Raw genomic sequence first — 27729 nt, 5'->3', positions numbered from 1 at the left:
CTAAATAACTTTACTTTGAACCTCTTACTAAGCTGGGATGACCAAATCTTATTGCAAGCTGACCAGGCCATACCCTTCCTACTTTGAAAGTCCTTTAGGGAAGAAGATCCAAATACCTGTAGTCATCAACCTGTTTCAGAGGAGTGTGCATCTGTAGACCACTGTACTATATTGATAACTTTAGTGAGTCTGTGGACAACTGTACTATATACATAGACCACACACCACTCTTGTGCATCTGTAGATAACTAGGGCATATGTAGAGCTGCAGTCCTGGCAGTCCATGATATTCCTTTACAGATGCTAATGTTTTGTTTTTGTTTCTATTTGAATTGTATTTGAACCTGCAGCACTTTCAGTGACCTGGTCATTTTAAATGTGCTTAAACCATTCTGGACAGGAGCCCTTTTGGTGTTTTATCTAAGCATTATGTAATACTTTAGCTATTGAAAAATAGCAGATCTACATAGGTCTACATCTATGTAGGTCTGCTATTTTTAAAAAATCTTGAAAATGTGGCACAAATCTTTGAATATATATTCTTTCTTTTTATTTCGACGTCAGGCCAAATGGGTTAATAAATACTTTGTTTTGAGATGAGAAGGTTGGTCCCATTGGAAACCTGAGGCTGAGGTGGTTTAGAATCAAATGGTATCTCTATCTTTGGCCTATCTCTACATTTGAGAATGCCAGTCTCACCGGTGTTTCAGCCAGCAATTCCGCAGGTCTCATAGGGGTAAGAAAGCGCTGACAAAAAAAAGAAGGGGAAAAAAACACACTTTGGACCATTTGTTTTCCCTGGTATCATCAAAATCTGTAGAGGTCCTTTGGATCCACAAATCCAAACTAGAAAAGTAATAAGGGGGGTGCACGTGGACCCCATGGGTCCTCTACTAAACGTTTTCTGGATGTTTTTAGCTGTTTCTGTCCTGAAATGGGGTCAACTCAAGATGTGCTTGAATCTGAATAATAACCACTTTAATGAATTCCTTGGGTCCGAATCATATAGAAAAATGTGGTCATTTGTCATTGTATGTTGTTTACTTAAACAGTTATGGCAATTTCTGTTATCTCCATCATATGGTTCATATTGGGGGTAAGCAAGGGTTAAAATTAACCCCCATGGGACATTAGTTGGGGCAACAAGAATAAATCATAACTAGACACCATAAGGGTCCCAAAAAAACATGTTACGAAAACATGCCACTTGGGTGCTGTTGGAGCCTCTAAACTGCCCTACTATAGCCAAATTATGTATATTTGCTAACTCGAAAACGGTTTGGCCGATCAGCACCAGATTTCTTGTGTACATTGCCAGAATGCCACCGAAATATATCTACTATTTGTTTCCACATTATGTGTTATACTTTTTGAACATATTAAATTTAAATTTTATGGTCGTGCAGTTATTTCCACTAATATGTTCAAATATGCAAATTATCTAATTAAATATGCACAATAGAAAAAAGTTGTGGGCAGAAATGGATTCTACTGAGAAAATTACATTAGGATCAACTCTTTATAAGACCACTGGTTACCAAAATGCATTGTCTAGCAGTCATATAAAGGATATACACACATCACAGTTTCATATGGGTTAGGTATGTTTAAAGAGTGATAACTGGCATTAAGCTACTGAATTGGAAGGGTTATCATACCAAAATATAAACTAGAGACATGTAGGAACACAAAGATACCAAAAATGTACGGCCACCAAAATGGTACCGAAATCTCGCCTGGCCCCTGGACTAAATATAGGCCTACATTGTTTTAGGTCCTAAATGCTAGTTTAGTAGTTCAGTTATATCTGTGTGACTCTGTATTTTACGTTCTGTGACTTGTGTTTGTTTCATTGGTAACTCGTGGTCGTTTGGCTAGTGTTTGTTTAGCTCCCCATGCACTGCTTGCAGTTTTTCGTCTCCACCAGGCCGAAGGAATGGGGAGAGAGTATGTTTTGCACTCCGTCCGTCCGTCTGTGTACAGCTCTAATCTCCTGCACCGTTAACCCCGTCGATGCCAAATCTTGCATACACACTCCCTGGATGTCAACGATTAACCTCTGCCCCACATTTTCCAGAACGGCCTGTTATAGCGCCACCAGGAGGCCGACTTTTGAAAAACTTTTTTTTTTTATAATTACTCCACCAGATTCTATCCAAAGATCCTGAAAATCGTTACACACCATCTCTATAGTCATGCGCTCATGCCGGATCGGTCCGATATTTCATATTTCATCCTAATTGTCTAACAATGGCTTTCAAAGTTGGCAGGATTGGCCCGTTTTGAACAAAACCCCTCAAATCATGAACGCAGTGTGCAATTTACGTTAAATCTTTCGCAGACTTTCCTACTAGGCTGAGGAATATATCCCACCCTTTTCACATTGGCCTGTTATAGCGCCACCAACAGGTGGATTTTTGCTAAACACATTTTTGGAACAAAATGCCCCAAATCATCTAATTGCCATGGCTTTGACTTTTGACTTTTTAATTTTTTTACATGGGTATCTTAGTGAAGTATTTAGACAGGTACATGAGTATCTTAGTGAAGTATTTAGACAGGTACATGGGTATCTTAGTGAAGTATTTAGACAGGTACATGAGTATCTTTACTATCTTAGTGAAGTATTTAGACAGGTACATGGGTATCTTAGTGAAGTATTTAGACAGGTACTGTACATGGGATATCAGACCGATTCACAGACAGCACAATCTGTACTAATGATTCCCTGTAAATAAAAGTTAGTATTTGTTCCTTCAAAGTGTTTTGTTATTTCTTATTGTGGAACAAATGGTGTCTTGTTTGTCTTTGTGTCTCCACCAGTCATGGCTGAGACGATATGGCTACCTGGCTCCCCTGGACAGCAGGGACTCATCTAGCCAGGATCTGTCTGAAGCCATCAGGGAGATGCAGAGGTCCTACAACCTGGATGTCACTGGACTGTTGGACCAGCAAACCATCACGTATGTCTCCTACATCTACTCATGTAGCTCCTTGGTTTTGTCAACCATTCATTGAACCCTTCGCTAGAGAAATAAGCCACTCAGAGCCTCATGCTCTGAGACTCATACAGTATATTATTATAGAACAATAAGCCACAGAGCCTCTTCCTCTGAGACTCATACAGTATATTACTAGGGGGCAGCATGAGGGGAGGGGGCATTTTAATTTGTATTATTATTTTCTTATTCTTATATTTTTAGTTTTCTAACTCGTATATTCATATTTTGATATAAGTAATTGAAAAAGCTCCCTCAAGTTTTGACAAATCACAAAACACCCTGACTGCACAGTGCACTGCACTACCCTGGCTAACAAGACAAATAAAGTTAAGAAAAAACACCTTCAATATTTAGTTTATAAAAAGTTAATCTTTCACTCAATAGGGACTGCTCCCGTCACTAGGTGATGATGTTGTGTAGTCCAGCCCTATGGAATGATGGTGGTGGGAGCAAACATCACATAACAACCAGGAACCATAGCACAAGGAAGGCTTGAAGAGCATTCAGACTAGTGAGCTTAAGTATCCCGCCCAATTGGTCAGCTGACTGCCACATCAGCGAATGACATGTGGGTCTTACACACACTGAATACACCCACATAGTAATGCAGCATATGAACCCTTGAGTATAGTGTGAGCATATATAGCAGGAATAGTAGAGGCCAAAATAGAGCCCTGGAGTGTCTGTCTGTCCAAGCACGAAAATAGCATTTGTTCACCACCAAGTGTCACTGTTGAACAGCCTAACACACAGTCACACACAGGCCAGGGAGGAGGGCTAGCACAGCACAGCACAGCACAGCACAGCACAGCACAGTACAGTACAGCACAGCACAGCACAGCACAGCACAGCACAGCACAGCACAGCACCACTCAATGACTCAATAATCAGACGGGTCTAACCCAAGGGGCCAGCTATGCATTCCAATGTTGAAGCGCTGGGCCCTAGTGGTAAGAAGAAGGACTGCAGGCGGACCCGTGGATTCTTGACGAGGAAACCCCGTGCAACCGAGTGCCCAATGTAAAGCCCAGGGTCCGACACCGGCTGGTCGAGGAAAGGGTCCGCGTAAACGGCGTCCATCAGTCACGGCGCTATCCGACACCAGTGAAACCCCAGTGTTGGGAGGAGTACTAGCGGAGCCACAAGGATTGAGTCACACCCGTGGCGGTCGCCCTGTAGCCCGTGGCAGATCCACCCGTCCCCGTGGTGGGCGTAAGGGTCCAGTTCCGGGCCCTGGTCAGTCAACTCTGTCATCATTCTTCCGTTCCACACCGAAGGCCGACACGACAGGGTCTGAGCTGGACTCCGAGGAAGATGAAGCGAGGCCCGGCCCCCGTTACAAACTTTCTCCTCCGTCTTTCCGTCCTCCAATCGATCCTGGACCTGGTTCCGTTCCCTCAACCCCGTCGTCTCAGTCGCTTGGATCCGCGTTATCTACTCCGGTCTACCGTTCACTTCGCCCCCGTGCCTGGCTGGAGAGAAGACGCGTGGAGTCTCCATACAATTCTTCGCAGCATAGTTTCACGAGGAGTGAAAGTGATCACCGTATCGAGTCTGGTGACGAAAGTTCTGGTAGCTCCTGGTTGCCACTGAGAGTGTCTCGAAGGCGGGGCGAGCGGCGAAATACCGATGGTAAGATTCATACAATTATATTATTTTGTATTATTTATTTGTATCGCAAAATGTACATGGATTTGTATGTGTAATTTATAGATGTGAATCAAACTGTAATCGCTCGTCCTGCCTGGTGTTTTACTGAACTTTACAGTATGGTCTGATAAATGCCTATGTTTTGTTATTTTTGTTGTAGACGAGGTCTGGTCGTCTGACGGTGACGGGCCTGACGAGGACTTTGGGTCGTCAGAAAACCATGATGAGGACGAATCAGTTTACTCGGGAGGTAATCTTTTCATTTATTTATTTATTTCATTACAAAATGTATGGCAACTGTCTGAATTATGTTATTCAAACTGGTCGTGTAATGTAAAATAGTGTGCATCGCTGCATATCCCAGATTTATCTAAAATGTATATATCTTTTATTTTACTGTTTTCAGATCTCGAGGTGTGTGAAGCAGCCCAGCGAACACCAGTTGGCGCTGTTGGCAAGGGTAGGTTTACATTTCTCCTATTATTTCTCTGAAACTAACTAAATGAAAACTATGCTATGACAACTGAAACTAAGACTAAATATAACTGCCTGTCATCGTCATCACAAAAGCAAAATAATAAAATGTTGGAGGGACTAGTGGACAAGAGATCCAGTATAAGTCATTTTACACTTTGTTGCATGCTGAAAATAGCCAATCTACAAGCTCACTGTGAGCTTGTAGATTGGCTATTTTCAGCATGTGAAAATAGCCAATCTACAAGCTCACTGTGAGCTTGTAGATTGGCTATTTTCAGCATGCAACAACGTGTAAAATGACTTGTACTGGATCTCTTGTCCACTAGTCCCTCCAACATTTTAGTCTTTTGCTTGTCAATGTATACATTGACATGTTGTGAGCTTGTAAATTGGCTATTTTCAGCCAATCTGCAAGCTCAATGTAGATCAGTGTATTTGTAGACGTTGATTTAGTTTCAGTAACTAATGTATAGTCTACAAATACACTGATCTACATGTGAGCTTGTAGATTCTACAAGCTCACATGTAGATCAGTGTATTTGTAGACGTTGATTTAGTTTCAGTAACTAATGTATAGTCTACAAATACACTGATCTACATGTGAGCTTGCAGATTGGCTATTTGAACTATTCAAAAATGTTTATCAAAATAATGAAGGCAAAGAAGTTTAGGGAGGAAGATAAAGATAAAGAATATTATGTCATTCAAGCTGGGCGTGCACAGATTGTTATCTAAATATATATTTTACTCTGTTTTCAGGTAACAGGGAAGCAGCCCCTGAACCACCAGCCACACAACCATCAAAGGCAGGCAGGGGTAGGTTTTATGTATTTCTGCATACACTTACACACAAGTAAAATGCATTTATTGTATTGTAAATGTATATGTGTTTATAGTAAGTAATTGTATATTCCTATAACATTTCAGGTCGGGGAAGAGGAAGGGGTGCACATGGCCAGGCCGCTGTTGGCAGCACAGGCGAGACCAAAGGCAGGGGTAAGTGTATTGTTTTCTGCTTATCACACTTACACACTTTGTCCATCCATCTTCAACCGCTTATCCGTAGTCTGGTTGCGGGGGCAACAGCTCTAGATTTCCCTCTCCAATTCACAAAGTGAATCGAGGGAAATCTAGAGCTCTCTAGAGCTGTTGCTGAGTGTCAAGCAGGGAGGCACTGGGTCCCATTATTTAGAGTCTTTGGTATGACCCAGCCGGGGATCGAACCCCGACCTCCCAGTCTCAGGGCGGACACTCTAACCACAAGGCCACTGAGCTGGATAAGCGGTTGAACATTGTGTGTGTGTGTGTGTGATATGCAAGTACATATAGAATATATTATATATGTACTTTCATATCACACTTACACACACACACACAATGTCCATCCATCTTCAACCGCTTATCCGTAGTCTGGTTGCGGGGGCAACAGCTCTAGATTTCCCTCTCCAATTCACAAAGTGAATTGAGGGAAATCTAGAGCTCTCGCTGAGTGTCAAGCAGGGAGGCACTGGGTCCCATTATTTAGAGTCTTTGGTATGACCCGGCCGGGGATCGAACCCCGACCTCCCAGTCTCAGGGCGGACACTCTAACCACAAGGCCACTGAGCTGGATAAGCGGTTGAAGATGGATGGACATTGTGTGTGTGTGTGTGTGTGTGTGTGTGTGTGTGTGTGTGTGTGTGTGTGTGTGTGTGTGTGTGTGTGTGTGTGTGTGTGTGTGTGTGTGTGTGTGTGTGTGATATGCAAGTACATATATAATATATTATATATGTACTTTCATATCACACTTACACAATGTCCATCCATCTTCAACCGCTTATCTGTAGTCTGGTTGCGGGGGCAACAGCTCTAGATTTCCCTCTCCAATTCACAAAGTGAATTGAGGGAAACCTAGAGCTCTCTAGAGCTGTTGCTGAGTGTCAAGCAGGGAGGCACTGGGTCCCATTATTTACAGTCTTTGGTATGACCCGGCCGGGGATCGAACCCCGACCTCCCAGTCTCAGGGCGGACACTCTAACCACCAGGCCACTGAGCTGGATAAGCTGTTGAAGATGGATGGACATTGTGTGTGTGTGTGTGTGTGTGTGTGTGTGTGTGTGTGTGTGTGTGTGTGTGTGTGTGTGTGTGTGTGTGTGTGTGTGTGTGTGTGTGTGTGTGTGTGTGTGATATGCAAGTACATATATAATATATTATATATGTACTTTCATATCACACTTACACACACACAATGTCCATCCATCTTCAACCGCTTATCCGTAGTCTGGTTGCGGGGGCAACAGCTCGAGAGCTCTAGATTTCCCTCTCCAATTCACAAAGTGAATTGAGGGAAATCTAGAGCTCTCTAGAGCTGTTGCTGAGTGTCAAGCAGGGAGGCACTAGGTCCCATTATTTAGAGTCTTTGGTATGACCTGGCCGTGGATCGAACGCCGACCTCCCAGTCTCAGGGCGGACACTCTAACCACAAGGCCACTGAGCTGGATAAGCGGTTGAAGATGGATGGACATTGTGTGTGTGTGTGTGTGTGTGTGTGTGTGTGTGTGTGTGTGTGTGTGTGTGTGTGTGTGTGTGTGTGTGTGTGTGTGTGTGTGTGTGTGTGTGTGTGTGTGTGTGTGTGTGTGACACACACACACACACACACAATGTCCATCCATCTTCAACCGCTTATCCGTAGTCTGGTTGCGGGGGCAACAGCTCGAGAGCTCTAGATTTCCCTCTCCAATTCACAAAATATGTGTTATATATGTACTTGCATATCACACACACAATGTCCATCCATCTTCAACCGCTTATCCGTAGTCAGGTTGCGGGGGCAACAGCTCTAGAGAGCTCTAGATTTCCCTCTCCAATTCACAAAAAATGTGTTATATATGTACTTGCATATCACACACACACACACACACACACACACACAATGTCCATCCATCTTCAACCGCTTATCCGTAGTCTGGTTGCGGGGGCAACAGCTCTAGAGGGCTCTAGATTTCCCTCTCCACTTCACAATGTATGTATTGGTATTGTAATTGAGCACATACTCATTCTAGCACATACCTCACCTCTAGCACATATGTTTATTGGTAAGTAATTCTGTATTTCTATCATTTTCAGCTCGAGGTAAAGGGAAACCAGGGAAACCAGGTCAACCAGGTGTCGATCCTGTGTGGCGTCATCTTGATTCCTGTTGTTGGCAGCCCCAATCCTTCCCTTTCACCACAACACCAGGACTAATCGGCGAGGCAGCGGCTCTGCAGTCCAGCAAGCCCACCGACTTTCTTGAACTCTTCCTCACAGAGGAGTTGTTGATGGTCATCGTGAGGCAAACCAACCTCTATGCAGCTCAGTACATGGCCACCAACGCGTCGCTCAATCAGGGTCAAAGAACTGAAAGACTTCTTTGGTCTGTTCTTCTTGACCGGCCTCATCAAAAAACCAGAGTTGGCAGACTACTGGTCTACAGATGAAGCCCTGTCCACGCCGTACTTCTCGTCGGTGATGCCTAGGAACAGATTCCAGCTGATCCTGAGGTTCCTACACTACTCAGAGACTCGGGAAAACCCTGATGACCGGCTCTTCAAGATCCGCCCCATCTTGGAGTACCTCGTCATCAAGTGGCAGGAGATGTTCCAGCCGGCAAGGGAGATCTCGATCGATGAAGGGACGTTGCTGTGGAGAGGACGTTTATCCTTCCGTGTATACAATCCCAACAAGCCGGCTAGGTATGGCATAAAATCCTACATTTTGGCCGACTCGGGGACTAGACAGGATATTGCCACAATATGCGGCCCTACTGTGGCGTCTATTCGTCTTTGGTCGATACGGTCACCGGCCTCCTTGGCGACTTGGTAGGTAAGGGGTACATCCTGTTCATGGACAATTATTATAACAGTGTGAGCTTGTCTGACCACCTCCTGGAGATGAAGGTCCATACCTGTGGCACCATTCGGCGAGGCCGAGGCCCTCCTCCAGAAATCAATGACGCCACAGTGGCCACAGTGTGATGGCTGTTGCTTGGAGGGACTCCAAAGTCGTGAGAATGGTCTCCACCTACCACCAGGACACAGTGGTTCACAAGAACAAGTGGCAGAAAGGTGGCGGCCAGGTGCCATATCAGAAGCCTCAGGTGGCGGAGGACTATAATCACAACATGAACGGGGTCGATCTGTTGGACCAGCACATAAACTATTACCCCTGGGCCAGGAGATCGTCCAAGTGGACCACCAAGTTCATAATGTACCTCTTCCAGATCACGGAAGTCCTCTACAGACAGCGAAATCCAGAGGGTGACTTTAAGAACCTCAAAAGTTTCATTCACTCAGTGATCCTGGCTTGGTCCACGCCCACACGAGTCACACTGAGAAGGCCGCACAGAGCACCGAGGATCCGGCTGTCGGCCAACAGGGCACCCCTGCCGGCCAACAGGGCACCCCTGCCGGATGTCCATGAATTGGCCAAGCTTCCACCCACGAAAAACAAGAAATACCCGCAGAGGCGATGCGCAGTGTGTAGCCGGGAGGGGACACGCCAAGAGACCACGTTCCGGTGCGTGGTGTGTTGCGTGCCGCTGCACAAAGGGGAATGTCACAGAAGTGTCGACAGGCCGGCAGTAGGTTGTGAAGTTGGCTGGGGTCAAGGGTCAAGGGCCAGTTATTTCACAGGGCAATCCTCAATAGAGGAGAGGCCGCCTCCCCAGCAGATGACGCAGTCTTCAAAGTATGAGGAAAAGGTCCCCAGAATGCAGACCGGGCGATCCCAGAAGAATGAATATGGGCAGTGGGGTCGCAAGAGATATAATGCTTACCCAAGGCGTTATGAGTTTCTTTCAAGAGAGCATGTCCAGAAGAATGAATATGGGCATGTTTACATTCAAGAGAGCATGTACAGAAGAAGGACGTTCTGGCCAGACACAGATCTGATAGCTGACCACATGTCAACAGGACCAGTACCTCACCCCAGGAGAAGATTCAAAGGCGGCGAGGCCAGGGCGGACTGCAGGAAGGGGGACTTTTGAAGTTCCACATGGCCCACTGATATATCAGGGAAGACGGCGGTTTAGTGGTGATGGATGTCATTACCGTGATGAGAACTTAGGTGTTGTTCGCCAAAGTGTTCTTTGTATAAATCTATTGTAAAGTTTGTATGGTCAAGTTTATATGGGTACTGTGAGAAGATATATTATACTCATTTGGATAAAAAGAAAGGAAGCAGCTGACTTGCATGTTGTCCTCCTTATCAGGATATCAGTGAACTGTCTGGCTGACCTAGTGACCTCCCTTGGTTTGGAGATTAGCAGCCACCCCATGTTGGATGTTGAAGGCAGACACTATATGCGTTCATTTTATTGTGTGTTGTTTTTTGTTTTCACCTCTGAAACTGATATAATGATTATTAACTGTTTTGTTTTTAATAGTTTACAAATTGAATTGAAAAAGGGATTTCAGGTTGCTCATGTGATCATATGACAACATGAGGTGTAAACCTAAACAGGTTAAGTAAAAATACAAGTTTTAATATAAAGTAGGGATGATGTTATTTTAGCCTCCCTGGATTCTTAGAGACAGTATTGTGTTTTGATTTAGTTTTAATGCTAAAATGCAATGTTTGTAGGAGGTGTGTTTGTAAAGGACATGGTAAAAGGTCCTTAGATCTCTTTAGTTGATAAGTAAAGGCCCATAAATAAATAGGAGTTGGCATAAGAATGTGTGTCTGTTTTTCCCTCACTAAGCCATAGTGAGTTATTTGGCGCCAGCCATCTTCCAAAAATATCAAAGCATGGTAAAAAAAGCAAGAAAACAAACAAAGGTTACCTCCCCCTCAGGACCATACAGTATAAAACCCCTCAGGGCAGAGGGTTCAGGGTTCCAGTCTTCAGTCCGGAGGGGATAGGAGAGGTACCAGATCACAGAGGATGCTCTAAGCTTTTCAAAGAAAGTAGATAGCCCAGTTTTAGAAACTTAGTAGTAATTTGCTGAATATCTCCAGTTTTGCTAAACGACTTTATATTTTACTTTATTTTTGTGTGCAACTACAACTGTATAATAAATCTTCACATTTTTGGAAAATCAACACCCTGGTCTTGTATCCGTCTATTTTTGGTGAGTATACTGTTGTAACTAATATTGAATTATGTTTCCAGGGTATAATTATGCAGTATTGGGTGAGCGATGTGTCAGTTGCCTCAATTGCCATGCACAGTCAGGACAAATAGAAGAAATCTACTAAAGTTTGCATTTCAACCCAACTCATGTCACAGGCGAGACGCTATGACCTCTGTGTTCAATGGCCAGACTCCTCAGGCGAAGCGCTGAGGGGCCTGAGGCCTGGGCCTTAATAACAGAGGCCGCACTATCCTTTAGGCGAGACGCTGGGGATATAGGGCGGTGCTCTCTCTTCATCAGCAGTTCAATAGATACCCAGGATATACAGGCGAGTCGCTGTAGAGTCCTGGGATGATGATTGATTGTTTTGATTGATGATTGTTTATTTATTTTCGTGTCATGCACACCTTGTGCCCAACCCTCATGGGTTTATAAGACACCATTTCACATTTGCAATTACAGCATGTTTTACAATACATAATTTATGCATTTTATAGCATGTTTACATTACACAATTCATTATATTACACCTCAGATGTATACAGAGTACTCTGTCTTCTTTCCCAAGCTTGACAAATATAATCTGCTACAACGAAAGTCCCTTTGGCAAAACATATCTCCATTTTTACATAGTCATTTAAATCTAGGAAATCCCCACATATAGAAGACATCTTATTAATCAAAATATCCCTTAAGTCATCGTACTTAGAGCAGTAAAACAGAAAGTGAACTTCGTTTTCAATTTCATCTAGATCACAGAACAGACAATATCTCTCATCTTCAGGGGTGGCATTAAACCTGCCAGTCTCCAGTGCTAATGGTAATGTTCCTGACCTTATTTGAGCACAAAGAGAACGTTGCCTTTTGTTTAAATTATATTTCACATAAGGTTCTACAGTGTATATGTCCTTTATAAGGCAGTAGGTTCGCAACTTAGGTTTGTACCATAGGTCCCTACACCAGTTTTCTTTGTACCTGGAGAACATTGTATTTCTAATTTGTTGGACATTACATTGTAATCTATTTTGAAAAATAAAAAATAAATCATTTGAATAAAGTAAACTTCTCAGTTCATTTGTCCAGGGGTGACCACCTCTAAGATCCCAGTTAAAGATCTTTATGGTGAGTCTCTCCTCAGACATCTTCACCAGTCTATTCCATAGCCGTATCATTTCACATTTGTGTCTGATGTTTGGAGGTTCCCAACCCATATCCCCATTAATTGCTAGCAATGGAGTCAGTTTATGGACTCCCAGAAAGGATCTAATAGCTCTATGATGCACGTTGTTACAGCTCGCATATTCTCGGCAACCCCAAACACCAGAAGCATAGTCAGACACCGGACATACGCCTGATTCGTAAAGTTGTGTGTAAGCTTTGAATCCTAAACGTCCACAGTGTTTCACTTTGTTCATGACAGAGCCTAGTGCCCTGCCCGCTGACTGAGCTAGGATATTGACAGCATCATTAAATGTCATGTGCTCATCTAAGGTCAATCCAAGATACTTGTACTGATCAGTATAACACAACCCTATTGACCCCAAATTAAACACAACTGAACTTCTGTGTATTGCTTTCTGTCTGAAGTGTACAATTTGGGTTTTGTCCTGGTTTGCTTCCAGTCTCCATTTCCAGCACCAGTCTGCAACAATATTCAGCATTAACTGCAGATCGTTCTCCTGTTCCGCAAGTAAGACTATGTCGTCTGCATATAATAATATGCTCACTTTTTGATCGCCAACTGTAATTCCCAAGCCTGAATCTTTGATTTTGAGGGCTAAATCATTTACATAAATGGCGAATAATGTTGGGGACAGTATGTCTCCTTGTTTCACCCCAAATTGTTGCGGGAACCATCCAGTTCTATACTTATTAATCTGAACACAGGCAACTGGTGCTTGATAAAGGGACTTGATGGCATTATAAAATTTCCCATTGACTCCAGATTGTAACAATCGGTACTGTAGTAGGTCTCTGTTAATCCAATCAAATGCCTTCTTGAAGTCAATAAAACAGGTAAAGGTAGAGTTATTCTGCTTAATTCTTGAATGTATAATAGTAGAGACGACATAAATGTGGTCAATACATGCTCTCCCTTTTCTAAAACCGTTTTGCTCATCCACAAGTAGACCTGTTCTCTCAAGATGGTCTCCAAGTCTACTGTTTAAAATTGAGGAATACAGTTTATATACACAACTAATAAGACTTATCCTTCTATAGTTAAGTGGTAACTTTGGATCATTCTTTGAAGACTTTGGGATAGGTTTAATAATGCTCTTATTCCACTGTGTAGGAGTGATGCCACTGTCAAAACAAAACTGAAATAATTCAAACAAAACATTAAACAACCTCGGTGACTTCAGCACCTCATTAGAGATTTCATCGATTCCAGTAGCTTTTTTCATTTTACATCTGTCTATAGCATTTTGTATTTCTTCTCTAGAAAAGTTTGCATTCAAACACATGTTGCTACTGGTTGGGATCTGAATCCACTATATAAATATACCTGGAACTCAACTTCATCGTACTATAACAGACAGACAGAGTGACCGACCGAACTTGAACCGGCAAAAGGGGGACAGAATGGTCAAGTACACTCAGACTGTCTAACATGGCGTCCCTGGATTTTTTTTGGGTGTGGTGGCGCGTTGCACGCGTTCATCCTCATAACCGGACCGCGGGTCTTTTGGAACAAGTATGGAAAGGATGACAGGTGTCAAGCAGACCTTGGGGGACAAGCAAGCAAATAATCAAGCGTTGGAGGTTCATGGAGTGTGAATTTCACAGCATTACAAATGTAACAAAAGGGACATAAAGGATATTTGCTCTCAATGTGCACGTGAAAATGATATTGGCTCTGGATGCTGATTTGCACTTGGGGGAAATAAGAGACGGATTTGGGCTTGGGAAAGACAAAAAGAAGAAACGGATTTGCACTTGGAAAATAAAATAAAAAGAGGCGGATATGCACTCATTTTTTCCCGTGCTCCACACTTGGTGATTGACGTGTGCCAGGACGGGCACTCATTTCAATCGGAGCAACTCGCGCAACAGCGTTGGTTGGGTGAACGATAACACAAAGAATGGGTTGATTGCGGAAAGTAATCACAAAAGGGGAATATGAAACGGGCAAAGCCCCAAATGGAGACACTGGTTTTGGAATGTGTGGAGGCTGGGAGGAGTGTGGAACATGCAGTGCAGGAAGGGTGAAGAGCCCCAAAGCCTGGCTGGGACGCTCACACCACACTCACACGTTTATCCCAGCCATTCAGTCCCAACCATTCACACTCGGTGTGGTGAAATTATGCCTACTGCATGTGCGTTTTGTTCTTCAAGGAGATTTGGAGTTGGACATGCAACGGTGTGTCTGGTGAACAGACCCTGGGTCACGGACCCGGTGAGATGGGCAATATACAAGTGCACAAGCCGCCTGCTACTGTTGCAGGGGGAGACAAACGAGACGCATGAGGAAGATAAGCTGGCAGGGCCAGGCTTGGGACAGGCGTCTGCTGGGACAGTGGGGAGAACACCCGTGTAAGACATAGGTGTTAAACAAAAACTAAATGAGATAAAGATGAAGATACACCCTAAATATAAAGTGTAAGATTTAAAGCAGGGATGGTGCTTTCTCCCGGGTTCCTGATTCCTGGCACAGGCAGGAGGGAGAAATGATAGTCACCAAACCTGTTAGTCTCCCTATACACCACTGAGTGTGGGGTGGTTTAAGGTATTATTTTTATTATTATTATTATTATTATTATTGGTGCACAGACGGATCCACCTCCCTCCTGTTGTTTCCCTCTAACTAACTAACAAACTGACTAACAAACTGGAGGTGTGATCCCAAACTAAGTTTAAAGCTAAGTTGAAGGTACACTGTACTACGGTATACCTGGATTATTATTACCATTATATATACTTATATATTACTTGGCTTATAGTATTTAAGCGTGATTTCTATTTCTACCTCTTGACCAGTTCCCACTTGTAAGGAGACGCGGTCTCAGTGGGTTTTTCACTGGTTAAATAAAGGTATAATTATAATAAGGTATAATATATTTATACTTTACTAGCTTTTATTCACCTAAAAGTATGAAACAGGGTTCCTTTGCACAAGGGGCGGTCCAGACGAAATGGCGATCCAATAGGATGGTCACGGTTGGAACCTGTGAATTACCGGGGTGAACGATATTTGTCATCAATGATATTGGTGTGAGATACGATCAAGTGCGATTTCAGTTGATATCTGCAAGGCCAGAAGTCAACAGCAACAACACAGGAGAAGCTTGTGAATTCCCGGGGTGAACGATATTTGTCATCAATGATATTGGTGTGAGATCCGATCAAGTGCGATTTCAGTTGATATCTGCAAGGCCAGAAGTCAACAGCAACAACACAGGAGAAGCTTGTGAATTCCCGGGGTGAACGATATTTGTCATCAATGATATTGGTGTGAGATACGATCAAGTGCGATTTCAGTTGATATCTGCAAGGCCAGAAGTCAACAGCAACAAACACAGGAGAAGAGAGGGACATGCTGGTGGAGCGGGGTCGATGACCTCCCTCCCTCCAGCCTGTCGCTGTCTGTTCGCTGCGCAAGAGCCAGTGGACATTCTGTGACTGTATTATAACAAACACCTACGCCTACGTGAGTGATGTAACAGATTACTAGATCCATTCATAAAGTCGTGAAACCGTGCCTTGGATGCATGAAGGCGGGCACATATAGGAGTATGTCGCATGTGAATCATCGACATGCATATGTGTGAAAAACATACGGTGAAGGACGAGAGGTGACAAGGAATATTATAGGTGTCGATATAGGATGTATTGTCACATGTGGATCAGTGACATGCATAGTTTTGAACTGTGTTTGTCACATGTGGATCAGTGACATGCATATGTTGGAATTTTGTTTTCCACGTGTGGAGCCGTGACATGCAAATGTGTCGGAAACGATAGGAGCCACCGTGGAGTGTTTTCAAAATGGACAATGGGACAGAGGATCGAGTCATGGAGACATGGAGACCCGGAAATTGTCCCAGTCCCTTTTGAATCTTTTATGTGAATTGTGTGAACTTTTCGTATACCTTTATATGACACTGGAGTGGCAACCTACGGCGTTGCCGTGACGACCTGTCTACTCCCTGTCTAATATAGGATGTATTGTCACATGTGGATCAGTGACATGCATATGTGCCAGAAAGATATGGTGAAGGAAAGAGATAAGGAGACTATTTATTATATCAGAGCAACCCCAAAGGTGTCTAATGGCTGCTGTGGAACACAAGGCTGTCTAAGCCATGGGATGTTGGGAGTTGACCTCGTTGGAGATAACATGTGACCCCTGACCTGGTGAAGCCAGGCTAGGGGTCCCAGAAGATGTATGAAGGGAGCTGGTATACTGGCGTATCGCAGTGAGGAAACCAGGAGCTCCTTAAAAACCAGCCTGTGATTATTCAACAACTCTTTGCATTTGAGATTGGATTGGGCAACATCCAAACTTCATTAATTCGACCCCCTCCAGCCCTCAAGTGGCTGAGGAAGCAGGGCCGACATGGAGGAAGGAATTCGACTGTAACTACTATTATTGTATATATTGAACTATGTTTTTTTCCCCACATTTAGGTTGATTGACTAGCTCTAGTAGCTTTGACGACCCTGAAGGATACTGGACAACGTCAGCGGTCGACTGTAAACCACCGAGGAAATAACGAGAATGAATGCGTTCGGTGTTTCTACTCCGATAATGAACTGGTATTCATATGACCTACCGGAGGAGTGGAGGAGATTCAAGCAGCATACTGAATTAATGTTCTCAGGCCCACTTAAGAAGATAGCAGAAGAGGAGAAATGCAGTTACCTGTTGCTTTGGATGGGGGACAAAGGAAGGGGTGTCCTCAATAGATGGACGCTATCGGAGGATGAAGCTAAGGAGTTAAATACATACTACGAGAGATTTGCAGACTACGTCACTCCGAAAGTTAACCCTATATTTGCCCGGTGCAGATTCCATGAAAGGAGGCAGGGCAACGGGGAGACAGTCGCTCACTTTGTGACTACGCTGAAGCAGTTAGTCAAAGACTGTAACTACACAAATTGTGAGGAGATGATCAGGGACCATATTGTATTTGCAACCAACTCACGGAGAGTGCACAGTCATTTACTGAGCCAGGGACCAGAGCTCACGCTGGAAGGAGCTATCGATATAGCCCACTCCCATGAGCGATTGCAAGCGCATGCCATCCCCCACAAACCAGGAAAGCCTCACCTCTTGAGAGGGGGTGAGCACGATGAAATGATAAAAGCCTGTGGCAGGTGTGGAGGAGAACACCCCAAGTCTACAGAGTGCCCAGCAAAAGGGAGAGAGTGCCGAAGGTGCGGTCGTTGTAACCATTTCGCAATAGTGTGTACACGGAAAATGAGGAAGAATGAGGAGGATAACTCTGAGCGGATTGTGGACACTCTCACTTCAGAGAGGGAAGGGGAGGAATGTGCATATGCAGACATAGGATTGGGGCCAATGAACAGGAAGCTGACTTTCAAGCTGGACACAGGGGCACAAGCAAGTGTAATACCTGCAAAGGATTTTGACACACTCATGCCCGGCACAGAATTAATGGCTGCGGATCGTACATTGAGGGGATACGGTGGGCATGTGCTGGAAGTGAATGGATACTGCAAAATGATAGGCACATATAAAGCCATGTCAACCACAGAGAGCTTCTATATAGTGAACTGCTCTGGCTCACCGATCCTGGGCTATAAAGCATGCAAAGCCCTGGGACTCATCAAGGTGGTGTACGCAGGAAGCAGCGACAGAGAGAATACCTCAGGAGAGGAGCCATATTCACCCAGTCAGGAAATGAAGGAGTTGTTTTTTGACTCTTCGGAGGAGGACATAAATCTTTCTGACACAACCCTGAGTGAGGTTATCTCCCCATCAGATTCCTTTCTCACTTCACCCCCAAAGCGGCTTAAAACTGAGGGTGAGAAGGCAGGGGCTCAGGATATCCCACAAATGACCAAGAACCCCCAAGTGTCCTTGACCGGTGGACGAGGCTTTGAGCCTTTGATTGATACTCAAGAAAGTAAGAAACCAATACTGGACTTTGAAGATAAAGCAGCACATGAGTGCGAAGAGGGGGAGGGGTGTTTTCAAGTCTCCTGTTCTTCCCCCATACAGTTTGAGTCAATCTTACACTGGCAGGATGAATCCACAGATGTGGATGGGGTGTTGGGAATTGAAATTAGGCCGGAGGGGCCGGAGGTCAATGTCATATCTGAAGCGGTGGAACCAACAGAACTGTCAACAAGCGTTTCCTGTCAGCCAGACTATGAAGTACATAAGGAAACAGGGATACTGGGGCCTGTTATGGTATCAGAGACACAGGAGGATGGGTCAATTATGCAGCCCGGAGGGCAAATTCCTGTGACATTCACATTTCCGTTTGTATGATTCTATGATGCAGGAAGAGCTGAACTAAGCTCCTTAGAACTTTCAGATCCAAACAGTTGGCACAGGATTGCTATGATGACACCAGGCATACTACCTACCGACAGGGAGGGAGTGTATAAACAATGGAATTTGACACATAGGATTGAGGTGATGAACAAGTCGACCTTGGTGAAGTGTACGGGTTACATGATGGCCTGGAAGCAAATGGACCAGTATGATGTCATGGTCACTGTGTACTCCCAGGATAGCAAATTATGGGCTGACATTAAGGCAATCGGAGATGGTGAAAATCAAGGAAGGGTGTTACAAGAGGTCATCCTGGAAGTTAATGGGTGGAGCAAGAACTCTACTATGGGACAAGGAGCTGCAACTATGGAAACTGAGTAGCAGAGTTTCCACATCACAAAATGTATATAAGAATAACTTCACCTGTATAATGAATAATGATTGACGTTGCCTGATTGTGTCACTATAATGTCACTGGGAACAAAAGTAAGAATTACATCTGGGCTGATCATCCACATTAACCACCTCTACTGTATGTCTTTCATCCCATGAAGGCTCCTGAAATCCAAGTAGCGCTGGGAGATGGCAGCTGGGAGTGATGAGGAGAGACAGAAGACAGGAGGGAAAAGGAGGAAAGGACAGCAGGATGATGACAAGACAACGGAGGGAATACCCAAGGAGAAGCAGGGCCCGCTGCTAGTTGCATTCTCAAAGTGTTGGAAGCAGTGGAAACTGAAACTATCGGCATCAGAAAAAAGCAAGTTTAAAACACAACTACAAGAAGAACAGGTTGACAGGGATCTGGAAATCAATCCCTTAATGAAGAGGAAACACAGTGGACAAGTGATTAATGTGGATAACAAACGATCAAAGCAGGATATGGAGAAAGACATGGAGAACTCAGGTGAGGATTCACCTTCAACAGAGTATAAGGAATCGAGACAGCAGCGTGAATGGCAGCGTGAGTGGGAGGAGCACGACCCAAGTTCAGGTGACGAAACCATACACTATATTCCGCGAAGGGAGAACATAGCGCTATATGATCCGGAGGATCCTTCAATATTCCCGATCCGGAACAAGCCCGCGGGTGACAATGGAGTTCCCGATACTGAGGAAGAGCAGTCCTTGGCGGAGGGGAGGGAAGCTGTCAAGAGGGGAAGGGGGCCTGCACCGATCTATGCTCCTTTTAGCCATGGGGGCGGGCCTCCTGTGTTTAAGTCTGGAGAAATATTCAAGAAGGATACTGACACAGATTTATGGTCGACCTACGAGCCAGGACGGCGAGTGGTGCTTCCCCCACACGGGCCGCAGTTCTTCGGGGCTAATGGAGCCAGGATCAGCATAAAGCATTTAGCTGACCCCAGGAACTGGCAGGATATCGCTATGATGACGCCGGGAATTAACCCTATCCCTGCAAAGGGGGGTGGGGTGTTCAGGAACTGGACGCCGAGAGAGAGAGTAGGGGTGATAAATGCCTCTACCTTTCTGGGTAGTTTAAGTGTGGTACCCTCCGTACCCATGCTTCCTGGGCAACTTGTGGCAACGGTTACTCTATATGCGCTGAAGTCTCGTTGCACGCGATATTGGGCTGAAGTAAAGGCAATCACACAAGTAGGAGAAGTCCAGGTAGTGATACAGGAGAGCATACTGGGAGCTCAATGGGGGTCCATAAAGGAAATCAATAAAGAAGTGATGAACAGGACGGGGAACTCCCGCGAGCTCAACCTGATGAAGAGAATAAATGGATTAAAGGTCGCCAGGAAGGGCGCAGGGGAACCTGTGACCGGCAATATGAGGGAAGTGACCCCAGAAACTTCAACAGGGGGTGTCGACAGGCCGGCAGTAGGTTGTGAAGTTGGCTGGGGTCAAGGGTCAAGGGCCAGTTATTTCACAGGGCAATCCTCAATAGAGGAGAGGCCGCCTCCCCAGCAGATGACGCAGTCTTCAAAGTATGAGGAAAAGGTCCCCAGAATGCAGACCGGGCGATCCCAGAAGAATGAATATGGGCAGTGGGGTCGCAAGAGATATAATGCTTACCCAAGGCGTTATGAGTTTCTTTCAAGAGAGCATGTCCAGAAGAATGAATATGGGCATGTTTACATTCAAGAGAGCATGTACAGAAGAAGGACGTTCTGGCCAGACACAGATCTGATAGCTGACCACATGTCAACAGGACCAGTACCTCACCCCAGGAGAAGATTCAAAGGCGGCGAGGCCAGGGCGGACTGCAGGAAGGGGGACTTTTGAAGTTCCACATGGCCCACTGATATATCAGGGAAGACGGCGGTTTAGTGGTGATGGATGTCATTACCGTGATGAGAACTTAGGTGTTGTTCGCCAAAGTGTTCTTTGTATAAATCTATTGTAAAGTTTGTATGGTCAAGTTTATATGGGTACTGTGAGAAGATATATTATACTCATTTGGATAAAAAGAAAGGAAGCAGCTGACTTGCATGTTGTCCTCCTTATCAGGATATCAGTGAACTGTCTGGCTGACCTAGTGACCTCCCTTGGTTTGGAGATTAGCAGCCACCCCATGTTGGATGTTGAAGGCAGACACTATATGAGTTCATTTTATTGTGTGTTGTTTTTTGTTTTCACCTCTGAAACTGATATAATGATTATTAACTGTTTTGTTTTTAATAGTTTACAAATTGAATTGAAAAAGGGATGATTGTTTTTGCCTCCCTATTAACTAAGTAGAAGTTTGATTCCAGGTTGCTCATGTGATCATATGACAACATGAGGTGTAAACCTAAACAGGTTAAGTAAAAATACAAGTTTTAATATAAAGTAGGGATGATGTTATTTTAGCCTCCCTGGATTCTTAGAGACAGTATTGTGTTTTGATTTAGTTTTAATGCTAAAATGCAATGTTTGTAGGAGGTGTGTTTGTAAAGGACATGGTAAAAGGTCCTTAGATCTCTTTAGTTGATAAGTAAAGGCCCATAAATAAATAGGAGTTGGCATAAGAATGTGTGTCTGTTTTTCCCTCACTAAGCCATAGTGAGTTATTTGGCGCCAGCCATCTTCCAAAAATATCAAAGCATGGTAAAAAAAGCAAGAAAACAAACAAAGGTTACCTCCCCCTCAGGACCATACAGTATAAAACCCCTCAGGGCAGAGGGTTCAGGGTTCCAGTCTTCAGTCCGGAGGGGATAGGAGAGGTACCAGATCACAGAGGATGCTCTATGCTTTTCAAAGAAAGTAGATAGCCCAGTTTTAGAAACTTAGTAGTAATTTGCTGAATATCTCCAGTTTTGCTAAACGACTTTATATTTTACTTTATTTTTGTGTGCAACTACAACTGTATAATAAATCTTCACATTTTTGGAAAATCAACACCCTGGTGTTGTATCCGTCTATTTTTGGTGAGTATACTGTTGTAACTAATATTGAATTATGTTTCCAGGGTATAAGTATGCAGTATTGGGTGAGCGATGTGTCAGTTGCCTCAATTGCCATGCACAGTCAGGACAAATAGAAGAAATCTACTAAAGTTTGCATTTCAACCCAACTCATGTCACAGGCGAGACGCTATGACCTCTGTGTTCAATGGCCAGACTCCTCAGGCGAAGCGCTGAGGGGCCTGAGGCCTGGGCCTTAATAACAGAGGCCGCACTATCCTTTAGGCGAGACGCTGGGGATATAGGGCGGTGCTCTCTCTTCATCAGCAGTTCAATAGATACCCAGGATATACAGGCGAGTCGCTGTAGGGTCCTGGGATCTGAATCCACTATATAAATATACCTGGAACTCAACTTCATCGTACTATAACAGACAGACAGAGTGACCGACCGAACTTGAACCGGCAAAAGGGGGACAGAATGGTCAAGTACACTCAGACTGTCTAACAAGAAGGTACCACACAGAGAGAGAGTTGGACTTTCAGTGAGACACTCGTGTATTGGGGTATTGGGGGGGGGGGGGGAGAGAGGAGAGTTGCACCACTCAGTTCACAAGAGTGTGATTTTTTTGTCATGTATTTATCTCAGGGAGGGGGGAGAGGAGAGTTGCACAACTCAGTTCACACAGGTGTGATTATTATTTTTTTATGTCATGATTCATGTCTTTATCTCGGGAGGGGGGGAGGAGGGGGGGAGAGAGGGGAGTTTCACAACTCAGTTCACACAGGTGTGATTTTTATTTTATTTTGTCATGATTCATGTCTTTATCTCAGGAGGGGGCGGGGAGGAGGGGGGAGAGAGGGGAGTTTCACAACTCAGTTCACAAGAGTGTGATTTTTTTGTCATGTATTTATCTCAGGGAGGGGGGAGAGGAGAGTTGCACAACTCAGTTCACACAGGTGTGATTATAATTTTTTTATGTCATGATTCATGTCTTTATCTCGGGAGGGGGGGAGAGAGGGGAGTTTCACAACTCAGTTCACACAGGTGTGATTTTTATTTTATTTTGTCATGATTCATGTCTTTATCTCTCAAGAGGGGGAGAGAGGGGAGTTGCATCACTCAGTTCAGATTTTTTGTATGTAATGATTTTGGTCTTTCTCTCAAGTGAAAAATAAATTAATGTTTGAGAGCTTATTCAAAAGTGGTTGTCTCAATTTCTTTTCTCAAACCAAGGTGTATGCAACTGTATGTAAAGTAAGTAAAACTGTATAAAACTTCTACTTCAAAAATGGGCCTTTTTGAAACCAAGGTGTAATAACATGCTTATAAAAGTGGGGGGATTCACAGGGGGGGGGGGGGGGGGGAGGGGAGTTTCACAACTCAGTTCACACAGGTGTGATTTTTTTTTTTAATGTCATGATTCATGTCTTTATCACTCAAGGGAGGGGGGAGGGGAGTTGCTCAACTCAGTTCACACAGGTGTGATTATGTTTTTTATGTCATGATTCATGTCTTTATCTCGGGAGGAGGAGGGGGAGGAGAGAGGGGAGTTTCACAACTCGGTTCACACAGGTGTGATTTTTATTTTATTTTGTCATGATTCATGTCTATCTCTCAAGGGAGGGGAGAGGGGAGAGGGGAGTTGCACAACTCGGTTACCAGCTCAGTGGCCTTGTGGTTAGAGTGTCCACTGTCCACCCTGAAACTGGGAGGTCGGGGTTCGATCCCCGGCCGGGTCATACCAAAGACTGTAAAATGGGACCCAGTGCTATCACAACTCGGTTCACACAGGTGTGATTATGTTTTTTATGTCATGATTCATGTCTTTATCTCGGGAGGGGAGTTTCACAACTCAGTTCACACAAGTGTGATTTTTATTTTATTTTTTCATGATTCATGTCTATCTCTCAAGGGAGGGGAGAGGGGAGTTGCACAACTCAGTTACCAGCTCATTGGCCTTGTGGTTAGAGTGTCCGCCCTGAAACTGGGAGGTCGGGGTTCGATCCCCGGCCGGGTCATACCAAAGACTGTAAAAATGGGACCCAGTGCCTCCCTGCTTGACACTCGGCATCAAAGGGTTGTATTGGGGGTTCTGATTTTTTGTATGTCATGATTCAGGTCTTTCTCTCAAGTGAAAAATAAATTCATGTTTGAGAGCTTATTCAAAAGTGGTTGTCTCAATTTCTTTTCTCAAACCAAGGTGTATGCAACTGTATGTAAAGTAAGTAAAACTGTATAAAACTTCTACTTCAAAAATGGGCCTTTTTGAAACCAAGGTGTAATAACATGCTTATAAAAGTAAACGATGGAACATAATTATTATTTTTTGGTGTAAAGTAGAGACTTTGAGATTCCAAATAAGCTATTGTGTGTCACTGTAGTCACATCACACAGGTTTTTATGGGACTTGACAGATTAGTGTAAATAGGGCCTTCTTTAGTCGGCGCATGGTTTTTTCAACGGCCTAAAACATAAAGAATGCAACATGCTGGATTATTATTATTTTTTCTCTGTAAAGTAGAGATTTAAAGCTTTACAATGAGCTATTGTGTGTCACTGTAGTCCAATCACAGAGTGTTATATGGGGCTATAAACAATATCAAACTAAAACGGCTTGTAACTCAAAACTACTAAAAAAATGGGCCTTTTTTCAATGAAACCAAGGTGTACTAAAATGCTTATAAGTCAACCATGGAACATGCTAGAAACATGTGTAAAGTAGAGACTTGCAGCTTAAAATGAGATATTTCGTGACATTGTGGTCATATCGCATATTTTTCTATTGTCATTCAAAAAAGTCGGGTAAAGCTGGCCTAAGGCACAATAAGATGAAATTTAAGGTTGGCCATAAGAGGGTTAAAGAAGTCTGACATGGAGAGCTAAATTGTAGGCTACTGAACATTATATTCTGGTATTTTCAGCTCTAATGTCTCCTTGTCCCGTCCGTCCATCAGAGCCATGAAGAGACCCCGCTGTGGCATTCCAGAGACCAACGTGGGGTTGCTCAACCCAGCTGCTCAACACAGCTACAAAGCGGTTGGAGACAAGTGGGACAAGTATAACCTCACTTACAGGTACAAACAGAACGATTTGTATTGATGTGCCAATAATCTATACATCATCATGACACCTTATTATCTACCACAAAACTGGACACATTGGAGACTTTCATATTGACCGAGACTTGATGAATGTCAGGCCAAACTGGCGAAACCCAAACCGTGTTTTGTCTTCCTGTGGGATTACTGTGGGGTTAGTTAGGGAATGTACTACTCCACATGGACAGCTTTGCTTAGTTTGTCTCTCTTTGCCTCTTCCTCTAGTATTGAGAACTATCCACCTAAGATCCCACCTCAGGACATATTAAAGGCCATCCGTAGAGCCTTCAAAGTCTGGAAGGATGTCAGTCCGTTCGCCTTTGAGTATATTCCCTACAAGCTGATCTATGATGGCCACAAAGATGACGCCGACATCCTGATCTCCTTCTACGCGGGTCCTCACACAGGCCATGACTTTATATCATCGGACCTGGCACATGCCAACGCCCCGCCCAAGCATGGGAGGACAGTTTACGTGCACTTCAACTTAGACTGGCAATGGAGCGTCACCAACCAGGATGTGACAGGTAAGAGATGGTGTCACTTGGACACAAAGTGAGTTTTGCGCTATAGAGACAACCGGAATTAGTTGAAGGGGCTTTTGTTCATTTGTTACAATTAACAGGACACTTCAACTGAAATGAAGTGAGATTTAACATCAATGAGTGCTTAGTTGTTTTAAAGATGTTTTTAGTTCAGCTGTAATGCTACAGAACAGTGCATGGTGCACAACTTACATATCATTCATTGCATTCTTTTTGTATGGATGCAAACAAATAAAAAACACATCATTACTTTGAAAAATAAGAATGAAAATCAGATCAAAAATAAGATGACTACTCTGCAGTATTCTCCCTGGTTTATAATATTGCACTAATTTATCTTCTGTTCTGCAGTCCGTCCGTCCGTCGGTCCGTCCCGTCCCGTCCCCCCGCCCTCCCCGCCCCTCAAATAATCTCTCAGGAGAAGAATCTGCCTGCACCACTTCCCTAAACCTGTAGGAGGAGGTGGTGCCCCCAGACGCAAAAACACATTTCATTTAACTGAAGGAGTTCTTCTTCCATCCATCCAGGTTCCTACAATGTGTTTCTGGTAGCGGTCCATGAGCTGGGCCACAGCCTGGGTTTGGGTCACTCCAAAGACACATCGTCCATCATGCACCAACAATACAAATGGATGGAGACTGATGACTTCCAGCTGCCAGCAGACGACCGCCAGGGGATTCAAGACATCTACGGATGTGAGTGGAAATGGTTAAACAACAAGGCATTGAACCTCTACCATGAAATGTTCTATGAGCAGGGCCTGGCTGTAAACAAGTTCTTGAGCTTAGTCCAGTTACCCTGGGTAAACATAGTACCTTTCCTTTCCTTAGTCCAGTTTACCCTGGGTAAACATATACCTTTCCTTTCCTTAGTCCAGTTACCCTGGGTAAACATAGTACCTTTCCTTTCCTTAGTCCAGTTACCCTGGGTAAACATAGTACCTTTCCTTTCCTCTATAGACGAATCCAGGAACGGGTCTCATGGTCGCAGCCTACGTATTTCCTGTAGGCGGACTCGACGTAGCTGCGGGGTTTAAACCCTCACCAGGCGCACCTCTTCTACTACAGTGAACGGCAGAGTAACTGATGTTAGTCTGCCTCAAACGTTACTCTTTGACCTGCTTTTTACTAAACATTACAAAGATGCCCAGAACATCGGGATGAACCTGTGTAGTTTATGGCTGCTCCAAACAGTAGTGACAACATAAAAAAAAAAAAAACGGAATGTCAAAATATCCACCGCGGTGGCTGAGACCAGAGCCATTGAGTAATGGTTGAGACGAAGCAGTGAAAGGTCCTGAAAGATACATAACGTCAGTCTTACCCAATACCCAATCTTTCAGTGTTTTATCAACACAAGGCTGCTGTATTTTATACCTCACACTAAGCATTTAAAGTATGAGGTATAAAGTACAGCAGCCTTGTGTTCATAAAACAGAAAGATTGGGTATTGGACGTTTTGTATCTTTCAGGACCTTACACTGCTTTGTCTCAACCATTACTCAATGGCTCTGGTCTCAGCCACCGCGGTGGATATTTTGACATTCCGTTTTTTTTATTTTTTATGTTGCCACTATTGTTGGAGCAGCCATAAACTACACAGGTTCATCCCGATGTTTTGGGCATCTTGTGATTTTAGTGTTAGTAAAAAGCAGGTAAAAGAGTAACGTTTGAGGCAGACGAACATCAGTCACTCTGCCGTTCACTGTAGTAGAAGAGATGCGCCTGGTGAGGGTTTAAAACCCGCTGCTATGTGGAGTCCGCCTACAGGAAATACGTAAGCTGCGACCATGAGACCCGTTCCTGGAGTCTATAGAGGAAAGGAAAGGTACTATGTTTACCCAGGGTAACTGGACTAAGGAAAGGAAAGGTACTATGTTTACCCTGCAGGGTAACTGGACTAAGCTCAATAACTTGTTTACAGCCAGGCCCTGCTCATAGAACATTTCATGGTAGAGGTTCAATGCCTTGTCCAAGGGCACTTCAGCGGGGGTAATTTTAACTTGCCGGTCCGGAGATACGAACTAGCGACCTTCCGATATCAAGACCAC

General features: G+C 44.1%; 1 protein-coding gene across 1 annotated transcript in view; it reads left to right on the top strand.

Annotated features, from left to right (window-relative positions):
• The window catches only part of LOC308311690 (uncharacterized protein), a gene marked incomplete at both ends in the record, with an annotated part of 106443 nt that overhangs the window by 31191 nt on the left and 47523 nt on the right, over positions 1 to 27729 (top strand). Inside the window, 4 exons of the mRNA XM_080758479.1 lie at positions 2824 to 2963; positions 24991 to 25110; positions 25360 to 25661; positions 26207 to 26374. Of these exons, the coding sequence (XP_080614605.1) occupies positions 2824 to 2963; positions 24991 to 25110; positions 25360 to 25661; positions 26207 to 26374 (730 nt within the window). The remainder of the gene's footprint in view (positions 1 to 2823; positions 2964 to 24990; positions 25111 to 25359; positions 25662 to 26206; positions 26375 to 27729) is intronic.

This window comes from Protomyctophum bolini, assembly GCF_963924005.1.
Source record: "Protomyctophum bolini genome assembly, chromosome: 24".
NCBI lineage: Eukaryota > Metazoa > Chordata > Actinopteri > Myctophiformes > Myctophidae > Protomyctophum > Protomyctophum bolini.
Note: the sequence above shows the minus strand (reverse complement) of the source record. Positions and strands in the feature narration are given on the sequence as shown.